General features: G+C 43.1%; 1 protein-coding gene across 3 annotated transcripts in view; it reads right to left on the reverse strand.

The window, feature by feature from the left end:
- LOC148022306 (uncharacterized) overlaps positions 1–22,668 on the reverse strand; it is a 160,610-nt gene that overhangs the window by 100,153 nt on the left and 37,789 nt on the right. For all 3 annotated transcript variants that reach the window (XM_087697940.1, XM_087697939.1, XM_087697941.1), the window contains exons 4-6: positions 7,796–7,854; positions 7,667–7,689; positions 7,454–7,571 (exon numbers count right to left, since the gene is read on the reverse strand). In XM_087697940.1, coding sequence (XP_087554066.1) covers positions 7,454–7,571; positions 7,667–7,689; positions 7,796–7,854 — 200 coding nt within the window. The remainder of the gene's footprint in view (positions 1–7,453; positions 7,572–7,666; positions 7,690–7,795; positions 7,855–22,668) is intronic.

A 22,668-nucleotide genomic window follows, 5' to 3' on the forward strand; every position in this document is an offset into this window, starting at 1 on the left:
CTTGCACACCATGCATTGGTCGCTGCATACCATAAGGAGTTGTACCATATATTCCTATATGCAATCCTTGACCCACCATAGTATGGAAAATAGTGCCTCCACCAACATATCATCGCTTCCCCATACTTATATGCATACCTGGCTATCCACATACCATTGGATTAGCACTACCAAGACGGCCTTGTGTTGATGTGTCAAATCCACAGGTAACATTTGCTTTTGCTCATCACCAAACTTTGGTGCATCTTTAAGCTAGGGTGGTTGTCCTTTGGGAGCTTCTTGTTGTCCAAATGCCTTTGAAGATGGCATCTTCTTCTTGCCCTTGCCGTCCATTTTGAGAGAATTCAAAATATCTCTAAATTAGGTTAGAATAGAGTAGAGATAATGTGCAAAAAGGAGTTTGGAGGAGTTGAGGTATCAAAACAATGAAAGCTATGAGTGAATTGCATACAAAAAGTGCATGAACTATAAAAACTTTTGAAATATCTCCTATACCAAGATTAAAGATTTTGGATTTTTAATTTCATGGAGGCTTAAAAGACCCAACAAATTGTGAAACTTTGAACAATCAAACAAAGATGTCGGTTAATGCTTCAACTAAGCCTTGAACTAGTTAATTATTATTTATGGCCCAAAAAAGTAATATGATTGGCCAATAATCAAATTGCCTGGGCCAATTTGTTACCCAAGTGACCCTAAGCACTCATTAGCCCACAACTAGCATTAATCAATTAATTAGTGCAAATTCTCTAGTGTCACCATTGACACTTAGGGCTAATTAAATAGTTTAGGCCAAATTTTGGCATCAAGTACCACCTAGTACCTGTCCAGTATAACTTGTTACCACTCTTGGCTTTGGCACTAACTAATATCTTGAGGTCCTAGGTCCCACATTGTGAAATAATCAACCTGCACTTACACATGTGCAAGTCACATTTGCAAATTTGATTAACACTTACACATGTGCAAGTCACATTTGCACATTTGATTAACTTTTAATCAAACGCTAAGCAAAGCATCAAAATTTCACATCCTCCTAACACCACACAAGTCAGTGCCAACTCAAGCAATGTAAAAGTCCTCCTTGTGGCCGCCTTAGGATGACATTGCCGATGTTATTGCTATGAGAGTGTGCAATGGAAGAAAACCATGAAAACACACACACACACACACACAGAAAGAAAGAAAAGAAAGAAATCTACACTGACTAAAAAGAATGCTATACAAAGGAACGGACTGATCAGTTCCTGCATGCAACCCGTGTCATTAGTGAGGGCACCAGATCAGGCTGAAATGATGACAACAACACCAACAGTGATGGTGACGGTGACGGTGACAGAGATGGTGACAAAGATGGAGAATATCCAACCTACTATCCACATCGGAGACAAAGAAGACAGCACATACCTAACGGAGCACCTGTGACGCAAGGGAGTGAATGATATGTCAACTAGTGGGGTTGGTTATAAATAGGCTAAAATGCTGGAAACTGGCCAACCAGCAATAAATAGGGTCATAAATGCTGTCTAACCTACATAAAAATGCTGACGTGGCATAAAAATGCTGGCAGCTGCTGATGTGGCAGTAATAAATGCTGGGACTGCATAATAAATGCTGATATGGCAGTCCATAGCCATCTAAGGGTGCGCAAGTGCCAAACACCAACTGAAAGAAGAAATGCAAACTCTAGAATGAGCTGCCTCCTCCGTCAAAGCGCATGACAGACATGTCAGAGCTTCTAATGTCCCCATCTAACTCAGACTAAGGCTCACAGGCAAGAGATGACAATGCATGATAAACATGACTGCTAACACCCCCTCTCGGATCTAACACACCCTCTTAGATCCTAGATGTGGTGGAAGGCCAATGAAGAGGCAGATCCGAGGGTGATAAGAAGAGTGCCATCTTCTTCCATTGCTCTTGCTTTAGGACATTAAATGCAAGATTGCACTCAATCACCATGCATGCAATTTCAATATCCACAAGTCGTTGCCTGATCCACGCACATGACCAAGAGCGTGAGAGAGAGAGGATTGTCTCTCCGTCACCGCATGAGCCTCCACTCTTTGTCTTTTATTGGAGCCGGATGCGGATGTGGAGGCCCCACCACCAATGGTAAAGGCCTCTCCCACATCAATTGAAGATACACCCATATTCAATGCTTCCTCATTAGTATGCATAGGAGTTGGTGCCGATAAGCCACTTCCTCCTCCTCTTGTGGATCCCCCTCTCATCTTGGCAAGAATCTCGTCCGCAATGTTTTGAGGGATCTCCTTGCATGGAACAACTTGCCCCCCCGTCTTGGAAAGATGTTGGAGAAGCCGAGTTGCACCACTTGTATAACACTTCCCGCAATACTTACATATCCAATGGTGGGAGTTAAACTTCTTTGTGTCTCTCTCCACATGGATCGCATGCAAATTCAAGGCCTTGTGCTTCTCATGAGTCATGGTGCCGATAACAAATAAAGAGGCCCGAGGGAGAGTGAGAGAGAGAGAGAGAGGAAGAGTAGGATGCTTGAGTCTCGACTCGTGAAACTTGAGTCTTGAAAGTTGAAAGGGAGGGAGACTCGAGAGGCCCTAGGGTTGGGGTAAAGTTGAAAGAGCAAGAGTAAGAGAGAGAGGATGGGAGATGAGAATGGAAAATGCTTTGATAGGGTGTGGGATAGAGGGGATGGAAGATGAGATTTGAGAATGGCAAATGCTTTGATAGGGTGCGGGAAAGAGGGGATGGGAGATGAGAATGACAAATCACAAGTCCATTCAAGATCCAAGAGATGAAGATGAGAATGGTAAATGCTTGCTAAATTGGTGTGGAAGCATGGAGGAGAGGAGCACCTTTTGTAGATGAGAGAAAGGTCAAAGTTCAAATAGTCAAAGAGGGGTCAATGGTCAAAGAGGGCTGTCGGCTGGATGGAATCCAAAGAGGACTTGGGGAGGGGAAATACATAGTTGTAAAAGGGGGCGGATGAGGTATCCAAGGCTTCCCACCCCCCCCAAAAAGTGCCACACAGGCAAGTGGAATGCGTGGAATTAAAGGCAAGCGGAATGCAAGACTTGGGACGGGCAGACGAGGTGGCCAAAAAGGGCCCGTTTTAACGTACGAATCCATATAGATCATATGGTATGGTATCGTACCGTACATTGTACGAAGACAACTATGGGTAAGGATAATTCTTCCAACACTTCTCCTTAGGATATGTCCCCTTCCCAGAGTGTGGGCATCGAGGTTTCTCTAAATCCATGTCAAAGCCTGAAAATGCTCTAGTGTCTCCTTCTTGGCCTTTGTTTTCTCCTTCTTCTTTTTCCCCCCTCTTGTGCCTACAATAAAAGTGTTCATGGAGCTAGAACCACTAGCTACCTCCTTCAAACGCTCATCAAGCTCCAAGTCCATAGTTGTCAAGTACGAAAGATACAATACAATACGGTACTAAATGGTACCTTAAGATTTCATAAGGTACGCTACGATATTAGTATGAAAAAAAAATAATTTGACTATTTTGGACTAAAGATAATAGAATAGATATTTCAAGTCTAAACAGCAATACTATTAGAGTATCTAAGATGAGTACTTGAGGGTAACATGCCAAAACCTAATGATGCATGCGCAACATGCGCTACTACTACCTACAACTTATAACTACATAGATGGGAGTGGATACATCATACATGCATGATCATACAAATAAGAGAAGTGTGGGCTTGAGAGAGAGAAGGTTGAGAGAAATTGTTTGAATCTCAAATAACCTCGTCTCATGGAATAATCATATTAATATCCTTTGAAGAGATGATCTGTCAAGGGAAGGAAGCTCATCCCTCATGTCCACCAATCTATCAATGTGATCCTTCATGGAAGGAGAGTCATCAATAGTGAGCATCTGTAATTTCTTCTCAAGAGTAATCAAGTGAGAAAATGTCTTTTAATAGGATAAAGAAGCAAGCTTTGTCCACACTTCCGCTACCTACCGCAACCTACGCACAAGCACTAGAATAATCCTATAAGCTCGTAAAGAGGAAAGACCAAGCTCTAGAATTGAGTTGACCCCATAGGGCCCCAAGATCCATCATCGATCCCACTCTACAATCCTCCACAAGACGAGGAATAGGGTGGGTAAAAAACTCCCAAAGGTCAAAGGTGTCAAAAAATATACCACCTTACATGACCAAAGCAAATATTTTGATCCATCCAAATGGTCTTCTTTAGGAAGAGAGTAAAGAACAAGCACCTACACTGACTATGCCGTTATAGGCATCCTAGGGCTTGAAGGACAGGCCTTGCAGGAGACATGGAGAGAGGGAGGAGGAGATGGCTGCTCCGATCTATGTGACCTGTCATGAGAGTGTTTCCATTCAAAATGGGGCTAGGAGCTCCGATCTTCCCGATGGTCACGTCACCTCTCAGAGGAGTGATGAGAGATCTCCTTGTTAGAGTCATCAAAGCCATTATAATGATATTGAAGATGTGTGGGACCTCCGATCTTCATGATGATCACATCACCTCTCAGAGGAGTGATGAGAGATCTCCTTGTCAAAGTCATCAAAGCCATTAAATCGGTGACAAGACATCTTCAACACTTGCAAACACCCACAAAAACCTGTGTTTTTCTGTAGATGGTCCCGAACGGTGAAAATCAGCTACACCTTCACGATAGGACTATAAATGGTCCATCTATGTCATATGGATCAATAGAACACAGAAAATCTATGTCTCTAGCAAGGGGCAGATAGCTGAAAATCTATGTTTTCATCCTAGGGGATCTCCTCTTGAAGGGGTAACTTTGTGTACTCACTTCCGTGCAATGGAAGAGAACCATGGACACCGGGGGAAGAGAGAGAGAGAGAGAGAGAGAGAGAGAGCAACACATGAAGAAAGAAACCTGCACTGACTGAAAAGAATATGGAATACAAAGGAAAGGACTGATCAGTCCCTGCACGCAGCCCAAGGCATCAGTGAGGGCACCAGATCAGGCTGAAATGATGACAGTAGTACTGATGGTGATAGTGACATTGACGGTGATGGAGACAGTGAGACAAAGAGTATCCAGCCTGCTATCCACAAGGCTGCCCGAACAGAGGAATTGGCTACATGCTGCACTGCAAGCTGAAGAAGCTCCATACATGTTGAAGAAAGCCAGAACAAGGCAAAAAGGCTGTGTTTGATAGAGTCGGAGCTGTAAAAGGCTGTCATCAACAATGGGCAATTGGTACCCCATCTTAAATGGCTGCTCTTTGTGACAAACTTGCACAAACAGCAAGTAGAGTGTGGTCTATATGACAGCATGTAGTGTGAACACACTCCTAAACAATCTAAAACTGAAATATACTCAAATAGAAAGACCGGAAGCAATCAAAGCCCCTCCATCTCCATCAAACTCAACTAAGTTCTCGCAACCAAGAGATGACAACATGAAATAAAACATGTTAATAGAAAATACATATGAGATGGTTTTTTTTATAAACAATCAGCTACACTTTATATATTTATCCCATGCAAATCCTTTCATGTCAACCAATGATGTCTTCTTTTCAGGTACACAAGGTCATTGAGGGTGGTATCCTATATATAGTGTTTCCAAAATCCTTAAAAAAAACCATTTCAAATTTTTTTAATTTAAAAATCATGTTTCAGTTAGCCGTTTTCTTGTTTCAGTGAAACATTTTAGGCACTTCGCATTTCAGCACTAGTGAAACGTGTTTCACAATTACCGTGCTGTACACTAAATACAGCAAGCCAAAACCTCTGTGCATCTCAAGATAATTCATTAAAAGGAATACAAGACACAAAGAACATGAGAGCTAAAGCACTCTTGCACAAAAGACAAAACCATATTAGCCCTCAAGGTGAGTCCCCCCTTATAGTATTTCTTTAATATTGAAGAAAAGCATTTACATGCGCCACTTATGGTCCACCTATGCAATGAACATGGCTATCACATATCAACACTCTCTTCGCTATTGATTCCTTGAATGCTTTGCTTTTCGATGGACCTCATTCACTCCAATCGCCATGTCCTCGGTTGCTCTCACCAACCTTGACTAATAAGCTTTGAACCTTTCTCAATCACACACTCAAACTACTTGTCTTTAGGCATACAAAGATGCAATTAGATTGGGTGGTCAATTCAATGCTTTCAATGGCTAGAAATCAAACCTGCATGTCTATAAACATTTCCCCTAATATATCTGCCTTGGATCTTCAATGATTTGGCAACCCAAAACAAGGGGAAATTTGGGGATTTTGGTTGGAATCTCTTTAGTAAGCAATTACATACCCTGAAAGGCTAATCTCTACAAACCCTAGCCATTGATCTACTCTAGATAGACAAACCCTAATTCCAATAAGTTGTTTTTCAGAGTCTACATACCCAAGAGAGAGAAAGAAGAGATAGAGATTGATAACCATTGATCAACAGGTTTACCATGACTATGGCAGGCTAGGGACAAACTTTACAGCCTCCTGCCATCCATAGACCCTAATCTCTGATTTTAATTTTCCTTGAGCCTGTGGACAAACTTTACAGCCTCCTCATTGCTGTATCAGCCTGCATTACTTGCTGCCCTACTATTAGAGCTGCTGCCCTGCTGGCTAGAGACCTGACAATGGCTGCAAACACTTTCTTCTTGCTGTTCACAGCATAAAACCAGCAAGCATGCATCTCCTCTTGCTGCTACAGCTCTCATACCACACTGGAATGGGAGAGAGAGAGCCCTACATGGAAGATACACTTGCATGCAACCCAAAAATGACCAAACTTAACACAAAGTTACATTCTCACTAGAGCCTCCACGCACAAGTTTGACCTGAAATGGCCAGTTGGCCCTGTCCACATTAAAATAACATTGAAAACTGCCCAACTTTTAATGTGGCATTAAAATGTCTAAGCCCTTTCAAACATTTCAATGTTTAAATGCACATTCTGTAACATTAAAACCTATAAGCCCTTTGAAACGTTAAATGTCCTAACATGAATTTAAAGGGTTCTCATTTCACCTTTTGATAACTTAAAAGGAAAATAAGCATTTTGCCCATCGGCTTGGCCTTTATCTAGCACTGTCCATGCATGCTCCCACATGCCCAAACTGTAACAGATCATTCACATACAAGTCACATGTTTCTTGAAAACACCAAGTGGACCACAACCCAAGCTCACATCAGACAGGAGGATGTTCACTGCCATACATAAAGATTAGTACATCTCTAAAAATCTTCACAACCAGGTTATTTACTGCTTGATTTTCTCAAAGCCATTGGCTGCAAGCTTGTATCGGGAACCTTACTTGCTTAACCAAACTTTACCTTTTTTAACCTTTAAATAAAAGGAAAGCTATATTCACATGTTACTAGAGATTCAACTTTCCAACTACTCTTAACACCAAACAATCATGAAGAATGTGCACAAATCAAAAGCAACTAAAGCAAACTTGAACAAACAGCCACCAAGTGTCAATGTTACCTTGCATAAAAGACACCTAATAAGGAATATGCAATTATCAAGCTCGCGAATGATTGAGTTATGACAAGAACATTTGTCAAAGTGCAGTTTGGGTCTGGTGTCAAGTCTCCACCATAGCCTGCAACATGACAGACACAAGCTCGAATTTATAAATTTATTGATGATGGAAAGATCTAAAACATACTCCAAGAGGATACACTAATTCCACCATACCTATAGTCATGGATGTCTGAACACTGTTCATGCAAAGAGAAACAACTTATATATTAAAAAAGCACTCTATGTACCAGCCTGGTAGTAAAAAAATATGTCTATATCACTTCAAAGGCCAATGCAAAGAACCTGAACCAAAAGGCATGGCTGAAAGACTGCACACCAGGGATGCATGAATTATGGCAGCCCTGTCAAAGTTCATGAAAGCCACTGAAATCATTAGCCTACAATTTCAAGTATAAACCAGAATGTGTGATCAAAATAACAACACATAGAATAGCAAGCAGAATATTAAAAGTAGGAAAGAAAGAAACTAGTTCCAGCTACTCCTACTCTTTGCAATGAAGATGGCTTACATTGGCAGAAACAAGCGTCCATTTAAGAGACTTGAAGAAAATTTGAGGAGTGAGAGAGCAAGAACTTGCAGGGTGCACATAATACACCAGCATGTGTGAAGTAAAGGAGAATTAATAACAAACCCAATACAAAAGTAGGAGAAATAGAAACAAGTCCCAGCTACTCAGCTACACTTTGCAATGTATCTGACTTATGTTGCAAATAGCAGGCCTAGATCAGACAGTTGACTTATGTTCCAAAGAATGGGCATAAATCAGAGAGTTGAAGAAAGATTGCACAAAGCGAGGGAGCAATAACTTGCAACATGCAAATGATAAACTTACATGGTCTTTTTCTCTAGAGGAGATAACCTTTTATTGATGGTAGCCACTAGCAGTCAAGTATCTTTTTTTGCAATTGGACAGCACAGCAGACTAATAAGAGAGGATGCTGGCTGGACAATACACAAGTTACTCTCACCAAAGGATTATGGTTGTGCAGTCTATGATAACAGATATTTTTCCTCTATTGTATTGACTGGTACATTGACTAAAGGCCTCTACAGGCTTGATTCTTATGACCAGCAGCTTACCCAAAATTATGTTGATCGTGCTCTTTCAGCCAGTGCTTCTATTGCAACCACTCATGTATGGCATCAGAGGCTTGGGCACATCAATTATTGTGCACTGGTGAAGTTACACACTAAAGATATGGTTTGGGATCTTCCCAAAACTCACATGCCAAGTGAATTTTGGGCAATTAATTATTGTGCACCGGTGAAGTTATGCTAAAGATATGGTTTGGGATCTTCCCAAAATTCACATGCCAAGTGATTATGTTTGTGAGGTTGTCTCCTCGGTCAAACGCATCACTTCTCTTTTCCTAAAGATGCTCAAGTTGGTGGCTCATCAAAATTGCATCTTATCCACAATGATATTTGTGGTCCTATGCAAACAAAGTCTATTGGAGGCTTCTATTACGTAAGTACCTTCATTGATGACTACTCTAGGTATACTTGGATTTTTGGTCTCAAATCCAAGTCAAAATTCTTTACATGCTTCAAGAAATTTTATTACTATGGTGGAGAACCAAAGCAGCTTAGTCATTTGAACCAGCCGCACCAACAAAAGGGATGAGTATCTTTCCAAGCCATTTGTTGACTATCTTGCATCTCGTGGCATTACTTGCTAGCATACTATTCCTTAATCCCCACAACAATATGAAGTAGTAGAACATTAGAATTGGTCTATAATGAAGATAGCCAGGTGCATGCTCAAGAGTAAGAACTTGCCCAATACATTTTGGTCGGATGCAGTTATGTGTTCCACTTATGTTTTGAATGGGTGTTGTTAGGTTAGGATTCAGCAATACACACACTCACAATGAACAAGTGAATAGCAACAAAAGAGAGAGTTGTTGGAAGGTCACATCCACTACGTGAGAATGATAATGAGAGAAGTACCACACCCACTAACGAGTGTTCACATAAGGAAAAAAACCCTTCTCCAACTAGAAGGTAAAAACTGCCCATGGCTCTATCTGTGCTAGACTGGCAACAGCCCTAGGCATAGTTGACAGCTCCATCCTGCTTTGCTATATTATCTTCCAAGAGTTTTTCCAACTCAATGTTGATTCTCTATATACATTCACACACCATTCACTTGAGGGGGGTTTGTTATACTTACTGTGTTGCTTCATAGTTCTGGTGTGAACAATCCTTGGTAATGACAATATGCACCTTGCAAGGATAAAATACTCTCCGTCTCCAGAGTAAATTGCTCTACAACAATCAACTGGTTATAGTGTTGTTCAAATTCCCTCTGCAATTCTGAAGGAGAAAGCCCTTTGGTAGGTTTTGCAACCCACTCAAGAGAGCACCTTTTTGTAACCCTGTCAGCCTCCTCTATGTATTATTCATCTTTTAGGCCTTTCTTGAAATCATCTCAAGTCTATCCATGCTTTATGTAAATTGCATTCGTTGGGGTTCATAGCTCATGAGCCACAACCCTGCTAAAATACCATGGTATCTCATCAAGCAGAACACTAATCATCTCTAGTTTCTCTGCATAGATACGCAAAAATCTGGATATATTCCTTCCATCAAATTTCTTCAACTTTGCAATTACATTATTTGGAGTATTGGCACACATGGCTGTATGGAAAGTATCCCATGACTCAAGAAGTGTAATGAGAAAGAACAAGAGAGGTAGGTGATCTTTGAACCTAATGCCTTCCGAAGTCAACTGGCTGAAAATTGAATGAAACTCATTCAAGTGAGGAACATAGAATTAATTTCCTTCATGCCAAGGTCCATAAGATATTTCAACCAATACATCTGTGGCACAAGACTTTGCTTGTCATAAAGATTGCATATCTTTTCCCATAACTGCCAAGTACTATATTTAGGGATAACAACATTAAAATAAACCTATTTAGACAATGATAATATAAGGGTGGATTTACACAACTCATCCCAATCATCCTAATCTATGCCTTTTGACTTGACAACAGATTAATCTCCAAATATTCATAAGCCTAAGCCCCATAAAAGGCTTCAAACTATTCTGTAGAGAGAGCTTTTGTAAACACATCTATCAAGTTGTCTTGTGTAGAGACATAAACCAAGTCAATCTTCCCTACATAGATCCTCTCTTTGACATCATGATAATCAGCCTGAATGTGCTTAGTATGAGCATGAAATACTAGATTCCTCGCAACTACCATGGCACTCTAACTATCAATATAGATGGGAGTGGGTGACTACTTTTCCACTAAGATGGATCAAAAAGCATCTAAGCCATACATATTCCAATGTAGCAGTAAATGTTGCCTTGTATTTGTTGAGCTAAAATACGCTTTACAGCTGATTAGCATTTTTAAATAGCTCCAAAACACACTTAATTAATGAAAAACGCAAATTTGATACGTGGTTTCGAGAGAGTTTCAATGATTCCCCAAAACCGTAATTTTTTGGAACACCCTTTAACATCTATAAAAAGATAGGTTGCCCATCATTCAGCCTTATTCTTTTGAGCAAGTTTCTTACTCTACTGTGCAGATTTCAGCCATCAGCCACCTACCAACTGTTGTCCAGCCATCACCGACTGCAACCCATCACTATTTAGTCCTAGGTTGGCATGTTTTCAACCATCGCCTTGCCGTTTGAAAGTCTCAATCTACTCCCTCATCATAGCACCTAATCAGCCTGCGTTTTTGAGCATCTGGTGCCAAGTAACAAGTTGCTGCCATCTCTCCCACCGGACAACTGCTGCAATACCTGCATTTTTGTTGTCTAGGCAGGCCATCTACATCAACAAACAGCTCTCCTGTTGTCCCGTCAATTCCCTGACACTTCAGTGATCAATGTTTGATATTTCTCGCACTCCGACTAGTGGTCACAGCACTTGGAATCCATCTCCGATGGACATCACTCTCCAACACTGCATTGCTCTACCCTTGGGCATTCTATGCACTCTTACATTTATTTATAACATTCATTCACTTTAGAGTTTCTTCTCTCTGTATTTGTCTTTGTGTTTAAGTTTTGAGTTTTTGTGTTTGGCATTTTGCGTTTAGGATTTGAGTTTTACTTGTCTCTATCTGAGTCTTTGTATTTCGGTGCTGGTCATACATGCTATGTTTCCTCAATGCAAACCCTAGCATATCTTCGCATGGTATCAGAGTCGGTGCTCTTCTAAAGAGTACCTTGTGGTAATTGTGGAGGCTAGTTTTTGTGCGAGACTCACATGCAACTCGATTCTGACTTATAATGTCTTAGGCACCTTTTTCTTCGGATCCTATGATGCCCTATCAGGATTCTCCATCATTGGTGGCTCTGAGAAGACATTATGGTCTCGAGGAGGAGGTAGACACATCTTCACCTTTACCATCTTCTTCTTCTCGTTTTGGTCATCTTACAGCTGAAGAGTTTGAGGAGTACTTGCGCATCACATACAGTTCGGTTTACACTCCAACAACTACTACTACTCCGTCTGGATCAATCGGTGAGACTGGCCATCTCTCTGATCTTGGAGAAATTATGACATTTGGTATGTATGGTGAGCCATCTCCTTTATCTCCACCAGGCCTTGTGTCAAGTTCGTATAACCCTTTCGAGTTGTATGAGCAAAAATTCTCTCATGTTTCTTCTTTTGTTGTGTAGGATTTGGATGATTTTCAATATGTTAACTTGGAGGCTCTCGAGGCAGTTACCCTTCATCCAGTATATCTCTACTATCTGTTTTATTTGGGCAAGTAAACCACACTTCTCAACTCCCTCCCATTCCACCACTATTTTCTCCACATTCTGATCTACTCACATCCTCATTCCAAAATCTTAGATTATATTCCACTTCCGCTCAAACCACACTAGGGGTTGAATCTTCCATCTCCACTCCTAGCACTTTCTCTTTCTCCATCCCACCATCTATCTACCCTCCATTCACTCCACCTCTTGGTGTATCATTAGGGGAAACACTATCGAGAAATCCTTTACCTGCAATTTGTATTTAGGGTTTCACAATAGACAGCCTCAAAAAGGGACTAGACACCACCCTAAACAACCGGTGCCCTCCCTCCGGGCGCCACCCTAGACACTCTCTTGCCTATTTATAGGCTGCCTTTGTCACTCATGCTTCACAGCTGATTCATTCAGTCCGTCACCTCTTCCTTCTAGCCTCTCCATTGCACTCACACCCCTTCAGAAGGACATTGTTGTTGGGTATTTGACTCACGCCTCACTTACACCTACGCTCATATGGGAGTGTCGGTGATCAGCAGGACACTGGGGCACTTTTACTCTTGGTAGGAGAGGCTTTTTCCCCCAGACTTATAGTCTTATTGTCGTATGTGCTTATGTGCTTATGTTACACACTTATGGGCACTTAGTGTGTGTCGAGTGTGAACACCCCCTTACAACCCTAAGGTTTAAGGGTTGTACTTTGTACTTTCTGATTACACTCTTTCAGTCTATTCTCTTGGGTGTCGTGCTTCACTCTGTCTCTCACTCTCACACTGTCTAATGAATCCCGACTGCACCTCGATCCTTCCATCTCACATTTGGTATCAGAGCACAACTCTGAGCTCAGCTCCTGCATGCAATGTGCAGTCCTGACCGCACCCGAGCCACCTCTGCTCTACGTCTGCTCCAAGTCATCAATCTTCAACACGCCAGTGCTGTTCGTCAACAGTCACCAGCGTCAGAGAGCCGCTCGCCTGCTTAGCGCTGCCCACTCATCTGTCTGAAGCACCGTCCTGTTCGTCAGACGTCGCTTCCTGCCTCCAGCTTACAACGCAAACGTCTCCAGCTAACTTGGGGCACGCAACCTGTCTCCAGCGCAACGTCTGCCTAGCCACGTCAGTCGTCAGGCGTCACGTCAGATGCAGGCGCAGACGTCTGCCAGCGCGCAGATTCAGATGACACACGTCCGCTCGTCAGTTCGCCGCCTGTCGTCCTGTTCGTCAGCGCCCAAACGGCCGCCCGTCTGCCCCAGTGTCCACGTCAGCCACAACGCCGCCTAAGCCGCCTGTCGTCCTGTTCGTCAGCACAGTCCACGTCAGCCAGGGCACCGCCTAAGCCGCTTGTCATCCTGTTCGTCTGCCCTGTCCATGTCAGGTACATTTTAAACAAAAATTTTGAATTTTAGCCCAGAACAAAGCTCTGGAAGAGGAGGTTCATACGTGGCAGGCACAGCACAAGTGTGGGATAAATTTGATGCAAATTTCTGGACTGGATCATCAGAAATTTTGGGGCTTTTGTGTATTTTGAGGATAGTTGCATATGAACTGCTGGTACAGTCACAAAAAGACTGTTTTGACAGACATTTTGGCAAAAATTTTGGGGATTTTGATATAACAGTGTTGCTGTGCACTGTTTGCACCTTGGGAAGTGTGCATTAAAAGATAGTTTTTTGATAGAGTACGCCCTTGCACATTAATTGCAGAAGCGTGTTTGCTGCAATTTCTGGAAATTTGCAGATTTCCAATCCATACTGCTTTGACATTGCTCATTTTGTCTTTGGGAATTTGTCATCATGGCAAATCAGGGAGGTGATGTCCTTACGTATATATCCAAGGAAGACAGATTGGACGGAAACAACTATTCTCTTTGGTCATTCATGATGAAGAATGTATTAGTGGCCAAGAATTTATGGGATTATATCAGTGGAGAGGAAACTCGACCGGGAATTGTAGCTCTCGTTACTCCTCCTCCCCATGGCGCACATGGACAACGGGGACCTCAGCCCGCTCCACCTCAGCCACTTCCTCCAAGAACTGCAGCTCAAAAAGCTTGGGATACACGTGATGCACAGGCCTTGTCGTTGATTGCTCTGGCAGTTCAACGGTCCATCATCCCTCACATTCGTTCAGCATCTTCTTGACGAGATGCATGGTTGACTTTGGAGCATATGTTTGCAGGAAAGAATGAGACTCGGATCTCTTTCTTGAAGAAAGAGTTAGAGACTTTGAAGATGCATGAGGGTGATTCTATGCAGGATCACTTAAATAAGATTCAGGACTTGAGGGAGCAGCTCATGAATGTAGATGAGTATTTTTCGAATGCACAGTTGATATCCACCACCTTGAATTCCTTACCTCCTTCGTACTTGTCTTTTCATACTCCATTGAACCTCACCATGAGGATTGCTGAGCACCCACTCACTTTTATTCAGCTGGTTAGTTTGCTTCTAGAGGAGGAGCAAACATGGAAAAATAGTGGTGTGGATGCTATAGTCTCTGAGCAGGCTTTTGTGGCAAGACAGAAAGGCAAAAACAGCAAGGTGAAAAAGCCTCCACAGAGTTCTGGCACTTCGGGCATATCCCAGAATCAGACACAAGGAGGGACGCAAGCTAAAAAAGGAAAATGTCATTATTGTAAGAAGCTTGGCCACTATATCACTGAGTGCAGGAAGCGCATTGCCAAAGAGAAGAAGGAGTCAGGAATGTCTGTTTCTACTACTCCTTCCACTGCTAGTGAGTCCGCGTCCTTTGTTGTGGACAGGGACTATTGTTTTTACACTTGCAGTTATGACATCTCTTGGGCCGATAGAGCACTTAGCTCTACAGAGGATGCTGACACTTGGTTCTTTGACAGTGGTGCTTCTAGACATATTACATCTCGCAGAGATTTGTTTACTTCAGTTAGTGCACCTCCCGTTGGGAAATCAGTACAGTGTGCCAATAATGCATCATACCCTGTTCGTGGTATTGGGGAGATTCAGCTCACAGCCATTGATGGCTCTATTCTCCGCCTGCAGGATGTTTTATTTGTGCCTGGAATCAAGAAGAATTTGCTTTCTATTTCTTCTTTGGCACGTTGTGGTTTGCAGGTCACATTTGATAATGACCGTTGCATGGTTAGAGATAAAGAACGCATGACTTTGGTCTTGACAGGATCTTTGTGTCATGGTTTATATGAGTTTGATGCTCTTTCAGTAGATCAGTCAGCATACTTGACATCCACTCTTACTCCTACTATGATACAGGCGGAGTTATGGCATGCTCGTTTGGGGCATGTAAACTTTGGCAGCTTGATGCTTTTGCAGCGTACTCAGATGCTAGATGGCTTATCTCTCTTGGAGAGACCTCTTGAGCACTTATGCGAGGGATGCATTTTAGGGAAAATGCATCGTTTCTCATTTCCTCGTGATGTTGCCTTCAGAGTAACAACCAGATTGCAGTTGGTGCATTCAGATGTTTGTGGACCTATGCAGACCATGTCATTGGGTGATTGTTATTATTTTGTGACATTCATTGATGACTTTACACGTTTTTGCTCGGTCTACTGTTTGAAAAGAAGTCAGAAGTGTATGATGCATTTTTGGCTTTCAGTGCACTTGTTGAAAATCAATCTGGATGCAAGATTAAGACTCTCCGTTCGGACCGAGGAGGGGGAATACATGTCCTCTATGCTGAATTCTTTTTTGCAGCAGAAGGGCATAGTCCATCAGTATACTACTGCCTATACTCCACAGCAGAATGGGGTAGCAGAGAGGAAGAATCGGTCACTCATGGAGATGGCCAGATGTATACTGAAGGCAAAAAGCTTGCCTCATAGTTTTTGGATGGAAGCAGTCATGTGTGCTTGCCATATTTTGAACAGATGCCCTACCAAAGCCTTGAAGACCATCACACCCTTTTGAGGCTTGGAACAGCCGTAAACCTTCTGTTGGTCACTTTCATACCTTTGGGTGTCTTGACTATGCCCATATTCCACAGGTACTTAGAAAAAAGTTGGACAACAAGGCTGTTAAGTGCATTTTTATGGGATATAGCAATGAGAGCAAAGGCTACAGACTCTATGATCCTATTACAAAGAAGGTTTTTGTCAGCAGGGATGCTGTTTTTGATGAAAAATCAGAATTATCCTTGGCTGGTTTGGACACATATCAGGCTGCCCGTGATGTTTTTGAAGGGCTGCTGCCCATTACTTTTGGTGATTCAGCTGGAGCTTCAGAAAATGAACCTAATGTTCAGCCAGCTTCTCCTATGGAAAGTGCAGAAATTCAGCCATTGGCTGATCAGAATATTCAGCATCATGCTGAAACTGAAATTCAGCAAGAGCTTGCACACAGTCAGGATGCTAGACAGCTACCTAGATGGTATTTGCAGACTATGCAAGATAGTCCTTTGGATGCACCCATGGCTGGTCGTACTAGAAGGCAAACTCGTTTGCATGATTCAGCACATACCATGGAGTTTATTATGGCAGCAAGTACTCTTGATAATGAAGAGCCTGAATGTTATGAGGATGCACAACACAGTGTGCATTGGATGGCAGCTATGCAAGCTGAATTAGATTCTATTACTAAGAATCAAACTTGGGATTTGGTGTCCTTGCCATTTGGGAAGAAAGCCATTGGAACGAAATGGGTCTACAAACTGAAAAGGAAAGCAGATGGATCCATTGATAAAAACAAGGCACGGCTTGTAGCTAAAGGCTACGCACAAAAAAAGGGCATTGATTATGAGGAGACATTTGCTCCTACTTCTCGTATGACGACCACCAGGTCTATGATTGCTTTGGCTGCACATTATGGTTAGACAGTGCATCAGCTAGATATCAAGACTGCATTTTTACATGGGGAACTTCAAGAGGAAGTTTATGTATAGCAGCCCATTGGTTTTGCAATTGAAGGCTCAGAACATTTGGTATGCAAGCTCAACAAGGCACTATGTGGTTTGAAACAAGCTCCTAGAGCTTGATATGCAAAAATAGATGCTTTCTTGCTTGGTCAGGGTTTTCTAAACAGCTCATCTGAGTCTACCCTTTACGTATGTAAAGAAGGGGGATCTATGCTGATTATATGTCTTTATGTTGATGACCTTTTGCTCACTGGAACACATGTTGATCAGCTTTCAGCATTCAAACAAAATTTGCAGCAAACTTTTGACATGTCTGACTTGGGAGTTTTGCATTACTACTTGGGCATCCAGTTCATACATAATGCTCGAGGTATTGGGCTATCACAATCAAGGTATATTGGGCAGCTTCTTGAGAAGTTTGGCTTTCAGGATTGCAAGCCAGTTTGTACTCCCATGGAACCTGGACTGAAACTGTCATTACATGATGACAGTGATTTGTTTGATATACATACATATGCTCCTGCAGTTGGATGTCTTATCTATCTATGCAATACTAGGCCGGACATACAGTTTGCAGTTTCAGCTTTGAGCAGGTCTATGCATCAGCCACATATGTCACATTGGCAAGCTGTCAAACGTGTTTTTCGCTACTTGCAGGGTACTCGTTCTCTTGGGTTGCTTTATGCCAAGGGGGGACCACTGCAGTTACATACTTACAGTGATTCTGATTGGGCTGGTGATTATGATACGCGTCACTCCACTAGTGGCAATTGTTTCTTTCTTGGCTCTTCTTGCATTTCTTGGCTTAGCAAGAAACAATCCACTGTTGCCACATCGTCATGTGAAGCTGAATACAAGGCAGCTTTCACTACCACAATTGAATGCGTATGGCTTAGACGCTTGCTAGCTGATTTGGATGTATCTGTTACGGAGCCTACTCCTTTGTTCACTGACAGTCAGAGTGCCATTGCAGTGGCACGGAACCCAGTGTTTCATGCCCGCACGAAACACATTGAGATCCATTATCACTTTGTCAAAGAGAGGCTACATGCAGGTGATATCAGCCTTGTCTATTGTCCTACCACCAATAATGTGGCAGACATCTTCACCAAAGCTCTTCCTCGTGACAAATTTGAAGCATTTCGTGATGCTTTAAATTTGATATCCTTTGGTGGCGGATGATCCTTGTACTCTTGATCACTCTTCACTCCAGGGGGGTTTGTTGGGTATTTGACTCACGCCTCACGCCTACGCTCATATGGGAGTGTCGATGATCAGTAGGACACTGGGGCACTTTTTACTCTCGGTAGGAGAGGTTTTTTCCCTCAGACTTATAGTCTTATTGTCGTATGTGCTTATGTGCTTATGTTACACACTTATGGGCACTTAGTGTGTGTTGGGTGTGAACAACCCCTTACAACCCTAAGGTTTAAGGGTTGTACTTTGTACTTTCTGATTACACTCTTTCAGTCTATTCTCTTGGGTGTCATGCTTCACTCTGTCTCTCACTCTCACACTGTCTACTGAATCCCGACTGCACCTCGATCCTTCCATCTCACAATTGTGGTTCGTGGTTTGTGGCTATCTTCATCATCTTCCTTGTGCTACGGCACCCTTGTTTCCTTGTATCACATTCACCTCATGATTCAGATCTTCATCATTCCATTTATCATAGTTTCTTCTCTCTTCTCTTCTCTTCTCAGTGTTTGCTGAGTTCACTCTGTGTTCTTCCCCGCAAACCCTACTATCTCGCTGGTACGTCATCTTTTGACATGGTATCAGAGTTGGATCTACTCAAACAGTGGCAAAGATCCTCCACTCTAATGAAGGCAAAGACCAGTGGCACGTTCAACATCCACTTCTCTTCTTCTTCCCCTGCATCAACACCTTACCTGGTGGCTGCTCCCCCCTTGCACTTGCTATTTTCTGCCTGCATTTCAGCCTGTTGACAACTAGCAGCTCCTCCCAGTCAGCCGATGGCTCCTCCCTGCTATTGGCGGCTCAAGCCAGTCTACTGGCGGTTGTTCTCTACAACCCAGCAGCTCTTTTTGATCTACTGGAACTCGCATTTCCGGCTCGCAACTCCTCAGCCGACGGCTCCTCCCTTCAGCTGGCAGCTCCACTATACTGTTGTATGCTGCGTTTTTCTGTTGACAGCTCTGCCTAGTCCATTGGCGGCTCAACCTGGTTTGTTGGCGGCACTTCTAACTACTGGCGGCATTACAACACCTACTTCTGTTGCTAAAAGTTGTGTTTGCAATTGGTGGCTCTTCCAAGTTAGCCGGTGGCTACTCCTGACTGTTGGCTGCAACCTCTTACTACTGATAGCATCCTCCTCCCACTAGCAGTTCACTTCCAGCCCTTCCACTACCCTCCCACCCCTTGAGGCGGACATTGCAATTCGTGCTTCACACTGCCCTCACACCCCTTGCGACGAACATTGCAGTTCATGGTTCATGGTTGACCTCTTCCTTCTTTAGCAAGGCACATTGGTACCCATGGCTTCTTCACCAACATATGACTAGTCTACTAGGTGCTCCTATTGTGGCATCACCAGACACACCACTGATGCTTACCTACTTTGATCTTTGCTCCCCATCCCCTGGGAGCATACGCATCTCCTACCCATCACTACATGTGCCACCTCTACTTTCTGGGTCATAGAGATCATTCTGCATCAGCTATCAAAGTACTATTCTCAAGGCAATAAGACGCATCCGATGCGCACTAAGTCCCTTCGAGCACATGGAGGATCAATTGGCACTACAACCTCTTGGAGATCGTCACAATGCCAACGGCAGTCTTCTCCCACCTATTTTTGGGTACAATGGCTACCACGGCCCACGGCTCTGCGGTCCAATCCATTGAGAGACACTGATTGTTTGATATTGTCTCCTCATCAGTCCCCGGTCCCTTTGAGAGAGAGTGGCTACTCAACTCCTTCCTCTTCTTCAAATTCCTTATCCGCTCCATTGTGAAGCAACGACTATTGCCCCCTCATTGCTCAACCTGAGCCCCACCCTTCTCCACCCTCGCTACTCAGGTTCGAGAGGCCACCCCTAGGAGTTCTTCACCACCCCACATACCTTCTTCACCACGACTGACGGCACTTCCTTCGTCCTCAGACATTTCGGAGTCCGTGATCCATGAGTGTTTGGATTCCCTATCTACCTCAGAGAGGGATTCAGAAGGGGATAATCTTTCTTTGCCCTTCAAGGGGGCATCTACATCTATTGCAACTTCAAGAGGGGGACTCCTATTCCTCTAGTTTCAAAGGGGGTCCCCACCCACCATTCAATCCTTCGTATACCCTGGCGAAGGCCTTTTACCTTCTTCTATCCTTGGATGGGGTGGCTTCCATCCAACGGTCATCTCACCTATTGATACCTAGGATCTCGAGAATCTACCTAGATCGGGGCTTGGAGGTTCAGCCGTGACTTGGTGATGAGGCCTTCATATTCATTCCCACATGGATGCACGGAGCTAGTGGCTTCTCTCTCGAGGTTGAGTTTTTGGTTATCTAGTTCACCTTGTCTACTGTTTTTTACTGCACGTTATCTTTCAGGTGGAAATCTTGGATCTTAGGAATCTTCTATATCTTCTTCCTCCTCTTCTTCTTGCCTTGGTCACTTGGTCAACATGGAACCAGTTCCCAAGATCGAGTACGGGTATATCCTTATGGTTCTCAACACCACACAAAGTCCGACATTCCTCCTATGCATTGCATGATTTCATTCTCTTTGTACGTTGACACTTAGGCAAGTAAACAATTTCCCCACGAGGGACATTGTCCAAGTGGCACCTGCTACATGAGCATTCTTCATCCTGTAGCATTGCATATCCACCTCACTTTTCTCATTCCCCTTTTTGGGCCTAAGAGGAGGTGTTGAGAAACCCTTCACCTGCAGTTTGTGTTTTGCGTTTTGCGTTTAGGGTTTCATAGTGGACAGCCCCAAAAAGGCATTGGGTACCCACAATGAGGCACCACCCTAGACAACAAACGCCCTCTCTCCGAGTGCCACCCTAGACAATCTCTTGTCCATTTATAGGCTGCCTCTATCACTCATTCTTCACAGCTGATTCATTCAATCCATCACCTCTTCTCTGCAACCTCTCCATTACCCTCACACCCCTTCGGGAGGACATTGCCATTCATGGTTCGTGGTTGTCTTCATCATCTCCTTGTACTACGGCACCCTTGTTCCCTTGTATCACATTCACTCCATGATTCAAATCTTCATCATTCCATTCATCAGAGTTTCTTCTCTCTTCTCTTCTCTTCTCAGTATTTGCCAAGTTCACTCTATGTTCCTCCCCGCAAACCCTATTGTCTCCCTGGTACATCGTCTTTTGACAAATGCCACCCTTTAACACTATACCTTCTATATATCCCCACTTTATCGCATTCTTCCACTATGGGACGGTTGTGATGGGAATCCCCCTCACTACCTCCACACACTCACCACAAAACCCCCACATGACCTTTCAGACGTAGGGCCATTCTCTGCTTATGGATTGTCGTCACACATCTCTTGGGTCACTCCTACGCAAGGATTTCCATCCTCTGCTCCCCATGTCCCTATCCCTTCACCATGGGCTCCGGATACAGTTGCCATGCCTATCCCCAGTTTCCCCATGCCCACATCTAGATCTACTATGCACACTTCTCATATGCATGGTGGACACTCTGAGATTCCTTCCCAAGTATACTCCACTCTCTCACCCTATCCCTCTTATTCACCCTACTCCCATTACACACCTTCTCCATCTCCTAATACTACCACTCCTGTTGCAACGGCCAAAATTGCCTTCACGAATAAGACTCGTTTTAATAGGTCGAATTTCACCACTTGGTCGAACTTCATGCAACAAGTGGTTGAATCTCTTTGCGACCTCATTGTCGGTACCCAAAACTAGTCTTCCTCCTCGCATAGGGTGGTAAATAACCTCATTAAGTACTACTTACAGCAATTAACAAATTCACAAAACTAAAATGCACACTTTACCATATAATCTTGGACATTGGACACCCCGTTGGCCCCAAAATTGGTGGCCCTTTCGGTATTTATTTAACTTAATTGAAGAAGAAGTTGATGTGCAATGGGATTCTTCCAATCCCTTTCGGTATTTCAACTCCCTTTGCTATCCAAAATGACCAGCAAGTCTTCAATCTGATTTGCCCCTTGATTCGAGCAATCAATTGGCCTTCACCTACTTTGATGGAGATGGAAAATGCCCCAAATTCAATGAATTGTTGGTCCCTCCACTTCAATAGGCTAAAAACAACTTTAATCCTGTAAAATCCAAGGCTTGGAGCTTCCAATTTTTGGCACACTTCTTGAGGTTGCTACTAAACCCTAATTTCTACTGCAAATTAGGGTTTAAAGCAAAGAAATCTGAAATTTCTCAACCTTTGGTGATCTCAATGCTGCTCTGCCTTTGGTGATCTCAATGCTGTAATCTTTAAAGCAAGGCTATAGAAAGGCTGGCAGATGAGAGAGAGTGCTAAGGACACAGAAAATTTAGACTTTCTTCGCGAAGAATTGAAGAAAATCAGTCATTTACTATTACTGCTCTGTCTC

This window comes from Lygodium microphyllum, chromosome 17 (assembly GCF_053477565.2).
Source record: "Lygodium microphyllum isolate KBCC chromosome 17, Lygodium_microphyllum_v1.1.10, whole genome shotgun sequence".
Classification (NCBI taxonomy): domain Eukaryota; kingdom Viridiplantae; phylum Streptophyta; class Polypodiopsida; order Schizaeales; family Lygodiaceae; genus Lygodium; species Lygodium microphyllum.